The 13,084-nt window shown below is 43.7% G+C and overlaps 3 protein-coding genes across 5 annotated transcripts in view; 1 reads left to right on the forward strand and 2 right to left on the reverse strand.

Moving 5' to 3' along the window:
• Nucleotides 1-13,084, reverse strand: part of RAB3GAP2 (RAB3 GTPase activating non-catalytic protein subunit 2) — a 240,196-nt gene that overhangs the window by 185,221 nt on the left and 41,891 nt on the right. The gene's annotated exons all lie outside the window — the stretch shown is intronic.
• On the reverse strand, nucleotides 289-1,180 carry PFN3 (profilin 3). Its single transcript, XM_049833949.1, has one exon. It carries the CDS (start codon nucleotides 732-734, stop codon nucleotides 330-332), a length of 405 nt encoding a protein of 134 aa, XP_049689906.1. The 5' UTR covers nucleotides 735-1,180; the 3' UTR covers nucleotides 289-329.
• LOC126052789 (mitochondrial amidoxime reducing component 2-like) lies at nucleotides 1,570-12,132 on the forward strand. The gene is made up of 7 exons (XM_049833946.1): nucleotides 1,570-1,853; nucleotides 2,079-2,252; nucleotides 5,774-5,936; nucleotides 7,619-7,759; nucleotides 8,764-8,825; nucleotides 8,909-8,980; nucleotides 9,522-12,132. Exons 1-7 carry the CDS (start codon nucleotides 1,585-1,587, stop codon nucleotides 9,646-9,648), a joined length of 1,008 nt encoding a protein of 335 aa, XP_049689903.1. The 5' UTR covers nucleotides 1,570-1,584; the 3' UTR covers nucleotides 9,649-12,132.

Below are 13,084 nucleotides of genomic sequence, written 5' to 3' on the forward strand. Positions count from 1 at the left end.
TTTCTCAAAGTTAATGTTATCAGAGACCTTCACCCCCAAATCAGTCAGCAAAATGAGAATAACAGGGAGCAACTACCCAAGATAGCTGGGAGACCACTCAAGTAATACCAAGCATTCTGATGAGGAATGTACCTGTTACTTCCTTCTGCACCACAGCTGGTCAGGCAGACTGTTAAGTGTCCCAGCACTCCTGCCTGCCCAGCACCCCCCCACACACCTGAAAGAAGCAGGCAAAGACACCTGCAAGAACACCAGGTTTATTTCCCTTCTCTGCTACAGCAACGACTGCGCCCCTGTGCTCAGGCAGAAGACGTCTGGCACTATTTGCTTCATGCTTTCATGCCCACAATCATATCATGGACCTTTTGGTTGAGGGCTCCTCCATGCACTCCCTTCTTGCCCATGAGAAAGATCAGGGCTTTGGGGGTCTTGCCAATACAAATGGATCTGCTGTCACTGCCTTTGCTTCTGACATCCATCACGTTGTCTTCATCCACCAGCAGGCTGTCACGAATCACACTGCACTTTTTGCCAGCTATGGTGATTCCTGTTAGCAGGAATGTTTTCCGATCCTGGCCTGTGATCAAGCCCACTTCTTGAGGCGAGATGGCTGCAAGGAGCCCACCTGGCTTGGCCGCCCACACGCACTTATTGTCAGAGAGGCCCACGACAGCCACATCTTCAATGTTCCTGTCTGCCAGGATGCTATTGATGTAGCATTTCCAGTAATCCATCCCGGCTGCCCGAATCTCGGAAATGCCCAACACAGAGCTTCCCCGTCTTCTACCTGCTGGGACTTTGGTCTGGGCACACTGGTCCTAAAGATTTCAGTTTGTGAGTTGGGCCTCCAGATCCCTGCAAGCGTGAACAGGGGGACCTGGGGGACATCAACAGCCAAGGCTCTTGGAGGAGCGACCTGTGAGGACAGCAGCGTTTGGCACTCCAGCCTGTTCTATGATGTCATATTTCCCTCGCAGCCGGGTGTCCCACAAAATGACTTCCCGGCGACCCTGCCGACAAGAGGGAAGCTCTCAGGAGGGCTCTCATGAATTTGGTACCAGGCGGCTGCGGCGGGTGGAGGCCTCAAGGAGACCCCCCACCCCAACCTCGGGCGCCGCCATTTGCCGCCCCCCACACCAGCTCTTCGCCTCCAGCCACCCGTGTCCCCCTTCTTCCCCGAGTCACACCAAACGGCTGAATTTCGCCTGCTCGGGCAGCCCATACTCCTTCTGCGACGCCGTTTTTAATAAAAGCCCAGACGTCAGAAGAAACGCATTTGCTGCCCGTGTTTCGTCAAGCTGGCCGCTGGCAGCGAGCGCTCAAACTTCTATTTTCCACGCTGCGATCGCCCCCTTCTTCCACCGAAGACCCTCGGCCCCGCGGAGGCCTCGGCCTGGGGCAAGCGGGCAGGTGCCGCCCAAACCCCCGCCGCCCGCCGGCGCGCCGCCCGCAGCGAGGTCCCTCAGGCGCCAGGCGCGGCGGGGCCGGAGGGGGGCGGCCGCCGACCCGCGGCCCGCCCCCGGCCCCGGCCCCTGCCCCGGCCCCTTCGGGCGTCCGCGCCGCCGCCGGCGGGGCCCAGTCGCCATGAGCGGGGCGAGGGGCGCGCTGGGCCTGTCGCTGCGGGCGGCGCGGCCGGGCTGGCTGTGGGGGGCGGCGGCGGCGTTGCTGGCGCTGGGCGCCCTGCTGGGGGCCTGGCGCTGGGCCGGCGGGCGCCGCCGGCGGCGGCGGCGGCTGCAGCGGGTGGGGACGGTGCTGAGCCTCTTCGTGTACCCGGTGAAGTCGTGCCGGGGGGTGGCGGTGCGGCGGGCGCAGGTGACGCCGATGGGGCTGCGGAGCGGGGAGCTGCGGGACAGGTACGGCGGGGCGAGGCGCGGTGCTCCCGGCCGGCCCGAGCCGGGGGCAGGCCCCGCTGCGGTCGGGCCCGGTTCTGGCTCCGCGTTCGTTCGCTGTGGTGTTCGTCACCGCCCTTGAGGAGGCACCTGCCGTGCCTGGCGCTCCGCGGTGCTGCGGCAGTAGCCTGCACCCGGCGTCGGCCTTTAGCCCTGGCCGACGCGTTTCTGTCCCCCTTCACGCTACAGGTTCTGGCTTGTGACCAAGGAAGATGGGCACATGGTTACAGCTCGCCAGGAGCCGCGGCTGGTCCTCGTCTCTGTCAGCTGCGAGAATGGGCACTTGGTCCTGGAGGCCCCAGAAATGAAGAAGCTGTGCTTGCCTGTAAAGCTCCCCAGGAAAAATCCCGTGCTGAACTGCAGGTGAATGAAGGAGGGCTGTTTCCCCTCCCTTCTCTCTAAATACCGCCTCTCGCTGACATGCTTTGCTGTTCAAGACTGTGTGATGGTTTGCGTTTTCTTATGAAGAAATTGGAGGGTGAAAGTTGGGGGCTTCTGCTTCTTTTCTGGGAGGGTCTGTCTCCCCATCTGCAGAATGGAGAGAGACTTCAGGCTAAGGCCTGTACTGACAGGACAAGGGATGGTGGTTTCAAACTAGAAGAGGGTAGGTTTAGATTAGACATAAGGAAAAAAATTTTCACAATGAGAGTGGTGAGACACCGGAATGGGTTGCCCAGAGAAATTGTGGGTGCCCCATCCCTGGCAGTGTTCAAGGCCAGGATGGATGGGGCTTTGAGCAACCTGGTCTAGTGGAAGGTGTCCCTGCACATGCCAGGAGGATTGATCTTTAAAGGTCCCGTCCAAGCCAAACCATTCCGTGATCCTGTGAAATTCTCTGCCGTGTGTTATACAGGAGGCCAGGATTGATTGTCATAACAAAAGGTCTAGTTTTAATCTGCTAAACGCTGATGGAAACAAATCTCAGGAAAAGACAACACAGTATTCAAAGACCATACATTTTATATCTGCCAAATGAACTGTGATCTTCAGTCTTCATAGGATGTCATGTTTACTCATTTGTGTTTACTTCTAGTGTTTTCATTTTTGCTTGAGCGAGCAATTGCGTCTCAGAGCCTCAGTCGTACATACTGGTATTTCTTGCTTACCACTAGTAGCGTCAGCTTTTTTGGGTACACACTGGCCATTTGGAATTGGTGAGATGTAAGGGTTTAGGTTCGCTCACCCCTGTCTGTAGGTGTTTAACTGAGGTGCCTAAATTAATAACTTGGTTGCCCAAGGCTTACTCTGTGATCACTGGCGAAAGAAGGGCATCCCCAGAGAGCAAGTCATTCCCTGTAGGTGCTATCTCAAAGGAGTTTCGGGTGAACGGGTTACAATGGTAGTCATTTAGCTGTGTGTCTAGAGTTATGCCAGGTGAATGCAAGCATAGTTATTTTATCCATGTATTGAAATCCATGCTGGAAAATTGCCAGGGGGAAGCAGAAAACCTTTTCCCTGTTAAAATGTCAATTAATGTGTAAGACCATTTAGTAACTGGAAATGGTGTTAGCCCATACGGAGATACTGATAAGTGTTTTTCCTTTGGGTAGCAGAGAAGGTTGATGTACCAGCTGCTATAATTAAAACTAAAAAAGAGTGCCAGAAAAGAAACTGCATTCACTAGCTTTTAGCATAAATCTGTTGCTGTGGAAACCCTTGATCAGCATAGCTCAGTATCTCTGTTTATACAGGGCCAGTGCAACTTACAAGTCATGGAGAAACAGGACAGTCTTTCAAAAATCTGTCTATAATGTGTATATGTTAGCTAATGACACATACGCTACAGAAACATGCAGTTTTCAAGATGTTATTTTTCTAAAATTTGTTGTGCCATTAGAAAAATATTTAAATAGACTAAGTGCATTTCAGTAATGTAAAATTTGAAAATCTAAGATAATTTTTCATCTCAGTGATTTGTTCTTCTCTTGATTTTTTCTTTCTTTGCCTTAATAAACTATAGCACACTCTGGCTTTAAAATTGCTAGAATTGGGGAATGCAAATAAGCAAACGTTAGATGCATGTAAGCAGACTTTAAAAATTACCGAGTTGTTTGGTAATGTAGGTCGTGTCATAGGATGTGAAATTAGCAATACCTATAGTTAAAACATAGCCTCATACTTTTCAGGAGGAAACCTGAAATTTTGTATGACTCTGCTGTGCTTAAACAATTTGCCATTTGTCAGCTGAAGGCTGATTCTTTCTAATCCATTCAGCCATTCATAAGAATGAGGTTTGGGAATAGTACTGTATTCAGGCAAATGAAGATTTGGTTTTTGCTCCTAGATTCTTCCTTTCCAGCTTGTGAGTAGCAGTAGCTGTCTTATTGCACAGTACGCTCTGCCGTCAAAGCCCTCTGCACAGACTTGTATTTATTCCACCACTGGGCGAGCATGATGCCTTCAGATTGGTGCTGGCTCATGCCCGGTAGTTGGGAGCTGAGGCAATGCAGTAGTGCCTCTCGCTGCAAAAGGCTGTGCAGATGCTAATCTTTAAAACTGGTACATCCAGGTGCAGACTTTACATGGATATTTAAAAATCCTGTGTTGAGGGGAGTCAAAGGTAGGACTGAAGCCACTGTGTAGGCATAGTTTCTCTTTGTGCAAATGTTAGAGGGTTTCTATAGCCCTCTGGTTAAGAAGCATGTTCTTCATTTGTGCCCTTTGTCAGTATGTGTTGCAATACTTAAATTGCATGATCTAGTCCCATGGATCCCTATACCACCGAGTGCTCAGGATGGATCTGCTTCCTGGGTGGAAAACAGTAGTGTTGGAAGCTGTAAGACACTCACCTCTGTTGTCCTGCCAGCGAGAAGGCATGCAGACACTGAGAGAATGGAGGAAAGAGAAAGGCAGTTGAATGCTGTCTGTGGCAATGGCATTTAACCCCAACCTGTACCACAGCATTGATACCGGGATCCCAGCAAATAAAGCAGCGATGTTGCTGCCAGCACCCTAATGATTCATCTCTCCCCCAGATGAGTAAAGGAGGGCTCCTGGGAGCTGGGCTCGGACTAGACGAACTGCCTGGGCATCTCTATGCTTTAAGCTGTCCAGGGTATGATTGCAGAGGTACAGGAAACTGCAGTGCATTTGGGTCAAAATCACTATTTTTAATAGAATAGTAAAACTATTCATGACTGGTGTTGGAAGTTTATTGAAAGGTTGAGTTGAGGTTGACCTTTTCTTGCCAGGAAAGTGTTCCTTGCGTAAGCTTGTTTGTATTCTGCTGCCAGTGGCTTTTTATGCCTCATGGACTTTGCCTCCATTGTAAATCTTTAACCTCTCTTAAGATACTGAGCTATTCTATATGCTAAGTTTGAGCTTGAGCGTTTCACTCGGCTCTGGCTAAACTTTTACAGTACAAAAATCTGAAGGAGAGCTTCCTTAACAATCAGGGACACTTACGATTAATAACATTTGTAAATGTCAATTACAGTAACTAACCACATCCTTTCAAACTATGATTCATTTTCTGAATTTAATTACCTTTTCTTTTAGTGTTGCAATGGTGTGCAAATGCAAGAGTAGACCCTTTTTTTGCTTGCAGGTATGGCAAATGGGTAGGTTTGTTACTGGTCATTGATGTGACATTTAGCTCTGGGCACCTAAAGGCTATTTCACAGCTCATTCTTTTACCAGCTGGTATTGTCTGGCCATGTCCATATTACTTAGCTTTCAAAACAAGGTGGCCACAAAGATGTTGCACGCTGGGAATGACCCTTGTGCCAAATTCAGAAACCAACTTCCACCTCATTATAATCCAGGTGGTTTGTTCACTGTATCTTGCTACTAGTATTAAAACAAGTTGTTTGCCTTTGAACAATAAACATCCTTGAGCCTTTGGCTTTTCAGCTAACTTGCTGATGCATCTTGTGACTCTTCAGGCTCTTCGGACTGGATATCCAAGGCAGGGACTGTGGAGATGAAGTAGCTCAGTGGATCACCACTTTCCTGAATTCAGAGCCGTATCGACTGGTGCACTTTGAGCCCTCCATGGTGCCAAGAAAGTCAAAGGACGTAATAAAACTTTTCCGAAACACAGATGAGGTAAATGAATGTTTATTTTCTCAGAAGTACTTTCTTTTAACCATTTCCCACCCACCCATTGAAACGTGCCCATTCCGTCATTGGTGATTGATTGAGCCCAGTTTAGTAAGGTATGTAGTCATGTACTTAAACCACATGAATATTCTTTTCTATGATGAGATGACTTTCTTGAATTCTACTTTAAATCTGTTCTAAGCTATTGACCAAGAGTCTGATGCTGATGTTTGAAGAGGAACTATTACATTGCAGAATAGCATTCCTTTTGTGCCTCAGTAAATATAAAAAAGTTATTTTTTTTAAAGATGTTTTGATGGTGTAATCTGTGTTGCATAGAAAACCTCCGTTCCCTATCCCTTGTTAGGTCTAGGAGTGTACTGATATGAGTTGTGTTAACTCATATTTTGTTTAAAGAAACTATGCTTAACCCAGGGCTCTATAGTTGTGGGCCTAAGAATTAAAATCCAAAGAAGGTTACAGAGGTTTCATATCTATCTTTTTCTGTGGGAAGAGGCTTGAAGGTGAGTGATTAGATAAAATTAATGCAGGCAGGGAAAGGAGTTGCTGTGCTCAGTCATCCTCATGCCGTTGAAGCCACTGATGCCCTTCTTTCTATCTGAAGAGCTCTCACGGGAAGATGGTTTGAACTGTACCTGATGAGTGTAAGCTTTTTAAGCAAATGCAAATTGTGAATACCTTGCCTTACTGATGTGATGTTATTATCTATCGGGCATCAGTGTTTTGCTTGTTGTTGCACAAAGAGGAGAAGGTATGTTCAGTTAGGGACTTCTATAGATATGCATTTATTATGTAAGGGCACTGAGACCAATACAGAAGACTAGGTTTCAGCAAAAGGGATGTCAGATTAGGAGGTATGACATTCAGGAATCCTAACATGAAAAGAGGGCAGAATCATTTGTACAGGTATTTCACCACTCATCTTCTTGTGGTTGTAAAGGTATGTACAAGGTGGGGGGTGGTGAAGGATAATGTAAGAGAAAGACAGGAGGAGAGGTATACACTGAAATTCTTGCCAGATTTCCTTTTTCTTTTTTCTGTGGAACTAGCATATATATAAGAGTTTTCTTTTAATACTGTTCATTGGCCTTGTTTGCTAAAAGGGCAGCCCTCCCACTTCCAAGCAAACTTAGACTGACGAATGGACAGTTGCAATTTGGTATTGCTGTTCTGTATATGAAACTCCCTCTGGTGTTGTGATAAGATAGATTCATTATATAGAAAAATCCAGTTAGTGGTTTATAGTCAACCAGATAAGTTCAGCAGGTCCATAAACATCTTAAGTACCTTTTATAACTTACCATAACATGTTTTACTGATATACTTAATTCTGTCTGTAACACCTAGAATAAATGTCTGGGACATGCATGCAGTATTATTTTGTAAGAAGATGTGGTAGCTTATAGAATTTTGGTTTAATTTTATAAGTAGAAGTTTAGTTTTACAGTTTGAGCAAACGGAACTTGCCATGGTTACTGAAATAGGAAAGTGCATGTTATTTTACTTGTTAACCTACTTTCAGGAAAATTAAAATCTGAGTGCAGCAGCCTAACAGTCCAGCTAATATGTGGCCACTGGTTCCAACATATCTGTCCTTTTGCTGTTCAGTAACTTTCGTCCTGTGCACTTACAGCAGCCTTAGGATTTGTTTGTGTTTGTTTGTGTAGGTTGCCTATCCTGACTGTAGCCCAGTCTTGATCCTCTCAGAAGCTTCACTGGAAGATTTAAATACCAGGCTGGAGAAGAAAGTTAAGATACAGAACTTCAGGCCAAATATTCTTGTGACAGACTGCGGTGCTTTTGAGGAGGTAAAATAACTGTCTTAAATGTCTTTTTGAAGGCTTGGTTATGTTTCTTTGTAACTCAAATTTCCTTATGTGATGGTGCCTACAAGGATGAGGAAAGCTGCTCTTCTGTGATTTTTACAACTGGTTTCCAGAGAGATACAGCTTCTGCTCACATCAGTGCATGTGAAACACTGAGGGAGGAGATGGGTCCGTGAATGCTTATTTAGCTTGGCAAAGGATAAAATAAGGGTATTTAAATGACAGGCTTGCTACTGAAAGCTCACCTTAAGTGTAAAGTAGGGAAAGCTACGCATCCTATAATTGATCAATTAATGGTACAAATGAACAATTTGTAAATTGACAGTTTTACAGCCTTTGGCACAAGAGTAAAACTGACCCTTGCAATACTGCAGTCTATCACTGCATCTCTGACAATATTCTGGTAGTTCAAAAAACACTACCTAGGAAGGTATCTGGTGATGAAGTGAACTGGTTATGGTGGTGTTTATGTGTTTTTATGTCATGTTGCCGTTTTTCCAAAGAATTTGCTCTGGATAGATCAGATTATTTCCCAAATCTAAGAAGTTCCTAAAGTGGGAATGGGTTTTTGTCTTCCAAGAGAGATTGCGGTAGGCAGCTTGTGTAGATGAGAAGTGAAAACTTAGTTCCACTAAAAATTTCCTTTCTGCAAAAATGGTGACTTACCAGAGGTCACAGATCAGATTATCACACATACAGTAAGAATAAGCTTGCTTTAGGTTCAGACGAGTCCATGCTGCAAAACAGGATTTGTTACTTGTGTATCTTTCTTCCAGATATAATTACTAGTGGATCCTGAATTGAATGAATGCAGTGACTGCTGGTTTTTCATTAAAATAGTACCATAATAGAACTATACTTATTTTGAAGGTACAAGTAAAGGTGATCATCTGGAATGGTACTGCTGCTTCTAGGAATGAGTGTGCCACTCCTGGGAAAAATGGTTGCATGTGGATATGTCTAATCTGTGTATTACCTTCCCTCAGGACACCTGGGAGGAGATTCTTATTGGCGATGTGGAGATGAAAGGGACAGTATGTTGTGCCAGGTAAACATATGATTATTTTATATAGATGTATAGAGATTTATGATAAGAAGCTGTTATTGATTTGGCACTGTCTGTCATTGCAGGTGTATTTTAACAACTGTTAACCCAGACACTGGGGTCCTGGACAGGAAGGAGCCCCTGGAAACATTGAAAAGGTTGTAAAAATACCAGTGCTTCTTAGGCTGTAGGAGTGGATTTAGGCTAGATCCCAACAGATTTTAGACTAGTATTTTAAAACTGGTTTGAATTATGTGTGGGGCATAATAATGCAGTGTAAAGGTCTGTGTATATTGGCTTCCATTCTACTTTCTGCAATTCTATATGGTAAGAAAATTGAGGAAGTTCTCTCTTCTTTCTTGCAAACTTTACATTCCCTGTCCCTTTCATCTCTGCTAGGGTGAATGCCTGGGCTAACAGGTATTTAAGGTATTCAAATGTATAACTTTGCAAGTTTGGCATTTCTTTTTACAAAGTCTTTTGTATGTGTATTATACACAGATGCGTGAATACAAACAGGCTTTTTTTTTCTCCATTTGAACTCCTTGTTTCTCTTAATTACAGTATTTATTTAGCTTTTAGTCTAGTGTGGTGACCGAAACGGGGCATCACTATTCAGGTGTCCTCTCTCTCATCACTGATATTTTGATGTTCACAATTTGTTACCACCGATTCTAAAGAAGTGCTCTCTCTCTGCAGTTACCGCTTATGTGATCCATCTGAGCAACACATATACAAATCCAGCCCTCTCTTTGGAAGGTACTTTGCCGTTGACAAAACTGGAACGATTCAAGTTGGAGACCCTGTGTACAAGATGGTCGAGTAATGAGAGAGACTTTGATCAGAAGATGCTTTTCACTTTGATATGCGAATTGTTTTCCCATGTACTTGGTCACCAGCATAACTTTTTCTTACTCCTTGCAATATTTTTTGTGCTCTGTTCCTTTGTAAGGTGTTGGAGGTCTTTGAGGCTGTGAAGTGCCAGTCATTTCAGATCATGTCATCTACTAGCATGGCTGTAGCAACCATGTCTTAAGATTTTCTGGAGGCTGTGATAGAAGAAACTCTAATCCAAGACTTCACAGCACTGCTGTGAGTATCGCACCTCCTAAAATTTTGTGTCAAGCTCGCTGTTGGAATCCAAAATTATGTACAAGGGCTTTGCATCGTGTATTAGTTGCGTTCAGTGCCTATAAAGAACCACAAATACAGTCATGCCAAGTGTAAAGGAAGTATGTTGGTCACAGACCTGCCTTTACAAGTGAACACAGAGTTGAGATGGCAAGGCTCTGTCTTAGATTCCACCCTTAATTGGTCCTAATCATCTTAGCCTATCTGTGTCTGGAGGTACTTTTTTGCAATGTTTCTTACCCTGCGGTCATTTCCTGAAGATTGGTACTGTCTTTCGAGATTGGAGCAGTATCAGAAGGAGAAGTATTGTGACCTGACTGAATGCTACTCTAGTCTAGGGGTGGGAACACTGGCCAATGATGTGTAAGACTGTGGGTTTGTTTAGTTTATGACCTCTGCTTGATAGAGTTTGAACCATCAATTTTTTCTCCTGTGAAGCATACTGTAACATTGAGGCTGTAGAGCAGTGATGCATTTGCAGTGATGCATTTGCTAATGTATCAATAGAACTTCCAGTTTGACTAAACGAATTAGGTGTTCACTGGATCAGAGACTTTATGCACATTGGAGGGGAAGAAAAGCTGTGATCCAATTCTGAGCCTGCCCATTCAAGCTGATGTCCAGGCCAATATTGTAGGGCTCTGCATTCATGCTTGGTTCCTCTCTGGCTCGGTGAATCTCTTACTATAGAAAGTTAGGCTGCTAAGCAGATGTTTGGGAAGCTGTCATTTTAGACTGAGCATGTTAACATTCTTACTGGTTACGCATTTAGATCTCTGGTTGCCCCCCACCCCCTGCCCCTGTTCTAACAAAAATGTCACCCATTTTTAGGAAGCTGATAACTATATTTTCTGCTATATTTTATACTGTATAAAACAGATAGAGGAGGAAACTAGTTGGATTATGGCACTAGTATCTTTTCTTTAAAAGTTACATGATTATTTTTTTAAAAAGAAAGTGGACTCCAAGACAAAAGCCAGCCATCTTTCAAATGCTTGTCTGCCTGTTGCTTTGTTATAGATTACTAGATCTAGAAAGACTGTTGAACTAGCCAAAAAGAGGAATCTAATTAAGTGTGAAGAAGGACAAATATGACCCAATTTGGTGTTTAGATTCTTTGTTTTCTGTTGTGAATATGAAACTGGAATTATCCTACATGTTCACAACTCAGACCTGTAAAATGAAGAGCTGTCCTGCCTTTGAGCAAATTCAGACAGATGTATGTGGCAAGCCTGAAGCAAGCATATGGGGAAGGTAGTTTTCTGTTTGTGAACTCAGAGTTGCTCTGAATATCCTTTCGTTAGCAGAGTGCTCTTTAAGTATTGAGTTTTCCTGTGAAAACAAGTGCCCAGTTTGGACTGCATGTTGCATATTTGTGTATTGTTAAGTGGGAGGAAGTGAGAGAAAAAGAATCTTTTGAAAAGAAAAATAATTCTGAGGTTCATTTTTTAAAAGTATATGTTGAAGATCATTAATATTAGAAGCTGAAACCTTGTGGAATTCCTAATGGTATTATTAAGCAAAGACAGCCTGCTGGCCAGCCAAAGCAGTTGGTTAAGTGTGTGTCTCTTCATTAAGTCAAAGAAGCGGAAGGAAAGAGAGCTGAATTTTTGCCTCTAGCCAAACATTTTTTCACTGTTGTTTTAGCACCACATTAGGATTTACGCAACACTAATTGTGTGGTATAGATCATGTTGCTTCTTGTTAGGCTATCGTCAATTGGGCTAATTTGGAAATAGGGCTGTCTTTCCAATGAGAAACTGCATCTGCATTCCTGTTAAGAAAATGTCATAGATCTAAAACCCTGATTTATCCCTGTAAAAGCCCCTTGGAAGAATTTGGCTAGAATGCTAAAACAGGTATGTGTCTGACTAGAACACATCTCACAAATGACACTTAAATCAATTATGTGATGAAAGAGGGCCATTCCAGGAAGTGGAGAGCATAACTTACGAACATTACAATATAAATATCTTCATATAAACGTTGAACTGCTGTAACTGTAGGAATTGTGCTTGATTTTGCTAAAGCCATTTAGGAAATTGACTGAAAACATGTCAATCATAAAACACTATTTTTTAAATTGTGTACTTAAAAATGTTAATTGCTTTTTTAACTCTAGAGGAAAAAAACAAAAGTATAAACTTCTATTGAATCCAAACTCTTGTGAGGTGTAAAATTTGTGAATCTTCTTTTTTCTTTGTTTTCCATTTCAGCATTTAACTTCTGTTTCCAGGACTTCATTTATAATTAATATTTGTGATTACTTTTTTTTAATCTTGCCTCTAAGTTCAGGAAAATATGCAGTTAACCAGAGGAAGCTATATGCGTAAGCGAGAAGTACCATCAGATGTAAGTGGTCTTCAGACTCAATTTTAAAGCCCTTATGATCTAGATGATGAAAAAGAGGTTTACAGACTATCCACTTTTTTCTACAGACATATGAAAATAGGGCAAAATGGGTTTGAAAGTAGGAAAGTACAGTACACTCAAGTCAATGCAAGGTCGTGTTTCCTGTTTCAGGTTGCTAAGTATAAAGCCAGAACTTTTTTTACAGCATTTACTACACCAACATAGTTCTTGCAGAAGTCTGTGTGAGAGAAGCACAGTCTTTGCAGGCAGAAATTTCCTGGTTGCTTTGAGGTGGGTACATCTTCAGCCAAGTCTGCCCCGCCCAAAAAAAACCACCGAGAAGCATCTGTGCTTCTGCATCTTAAGGAGAAAAAAAAGCCTTCCAAAGGCATTGCTCCGCTTCTTCATAAGAAGAAAAGAGATTCCTGGCCCTTGCCACTACAAACGGCAAAGGTTTCAAAAAGGGCTGCCGCAGGGTGTTCATTTCTTGTCTATTCTAGCACCTTAAATTGCCTAACTCTCATTTGAGATCCGTAAGAAATCCCCTGTGCTGGGCAGCTGCAGGGCTGAGGACTACACCTGCAAAGTCTTTGTTTCTTCTGGACAGAAGGTTCTTAAAAAATAATCCAGGCATCAAAACCACATGTGTATTAGTCTTTTCTTCAGCGGGAAGAGAGGCAGCATTCATACCTCATAAAGGTTCCTATTAAGCCATTGTGTTAATATTAACAATCTCTACTTAGAATGTCACTGTTACTAATAATTATTTTTGCGTTTTA

This window comes from Accipiter gentilis, chromosome 30 (assembly GCF_929443795.1).
Source record: "Accipiter gentilis chromosome 30, bAccGen1.1, whole genome shotgun sequence".
In the NCBI taxonomy this organism is placed as follows: domain Eukaryota; kingdom Metazoa; phylum Chordata; class Aves; order Accipitriformes; family Accipitridae; genus Astur; species Astur gentilis.

Coding starts and splice junctions, on each gene's coding strand:
- PFN3 (XM_049833949.1), bottom strand. CDS start 734: ATGGATTACTGGAAATGCTACATCAATAGCATCCTGGCAGACAGGAAC.
- LOC126052789 (XM_049833946.1), top strand. CDS start 1,585: ATGAGCGGGGCGAGGGGCGCGCTGGGCCTGTCGCTGCGGGCGGCGCGG. Junction 5,937..7,618: donor TTTTCCGAAACACAGATGAG/GTAAATGAATGT, acceptor TTGTTTGTGTAG/GTTGCCTATCCTGACTGTAG. Junction 8,981..9,521: donor CCCCTGGAAACATTGAAAAG/GTTGTAAAAATA, acceptor CTCTCTCTGCAG/TTACCGCTTATGTGATCCAT.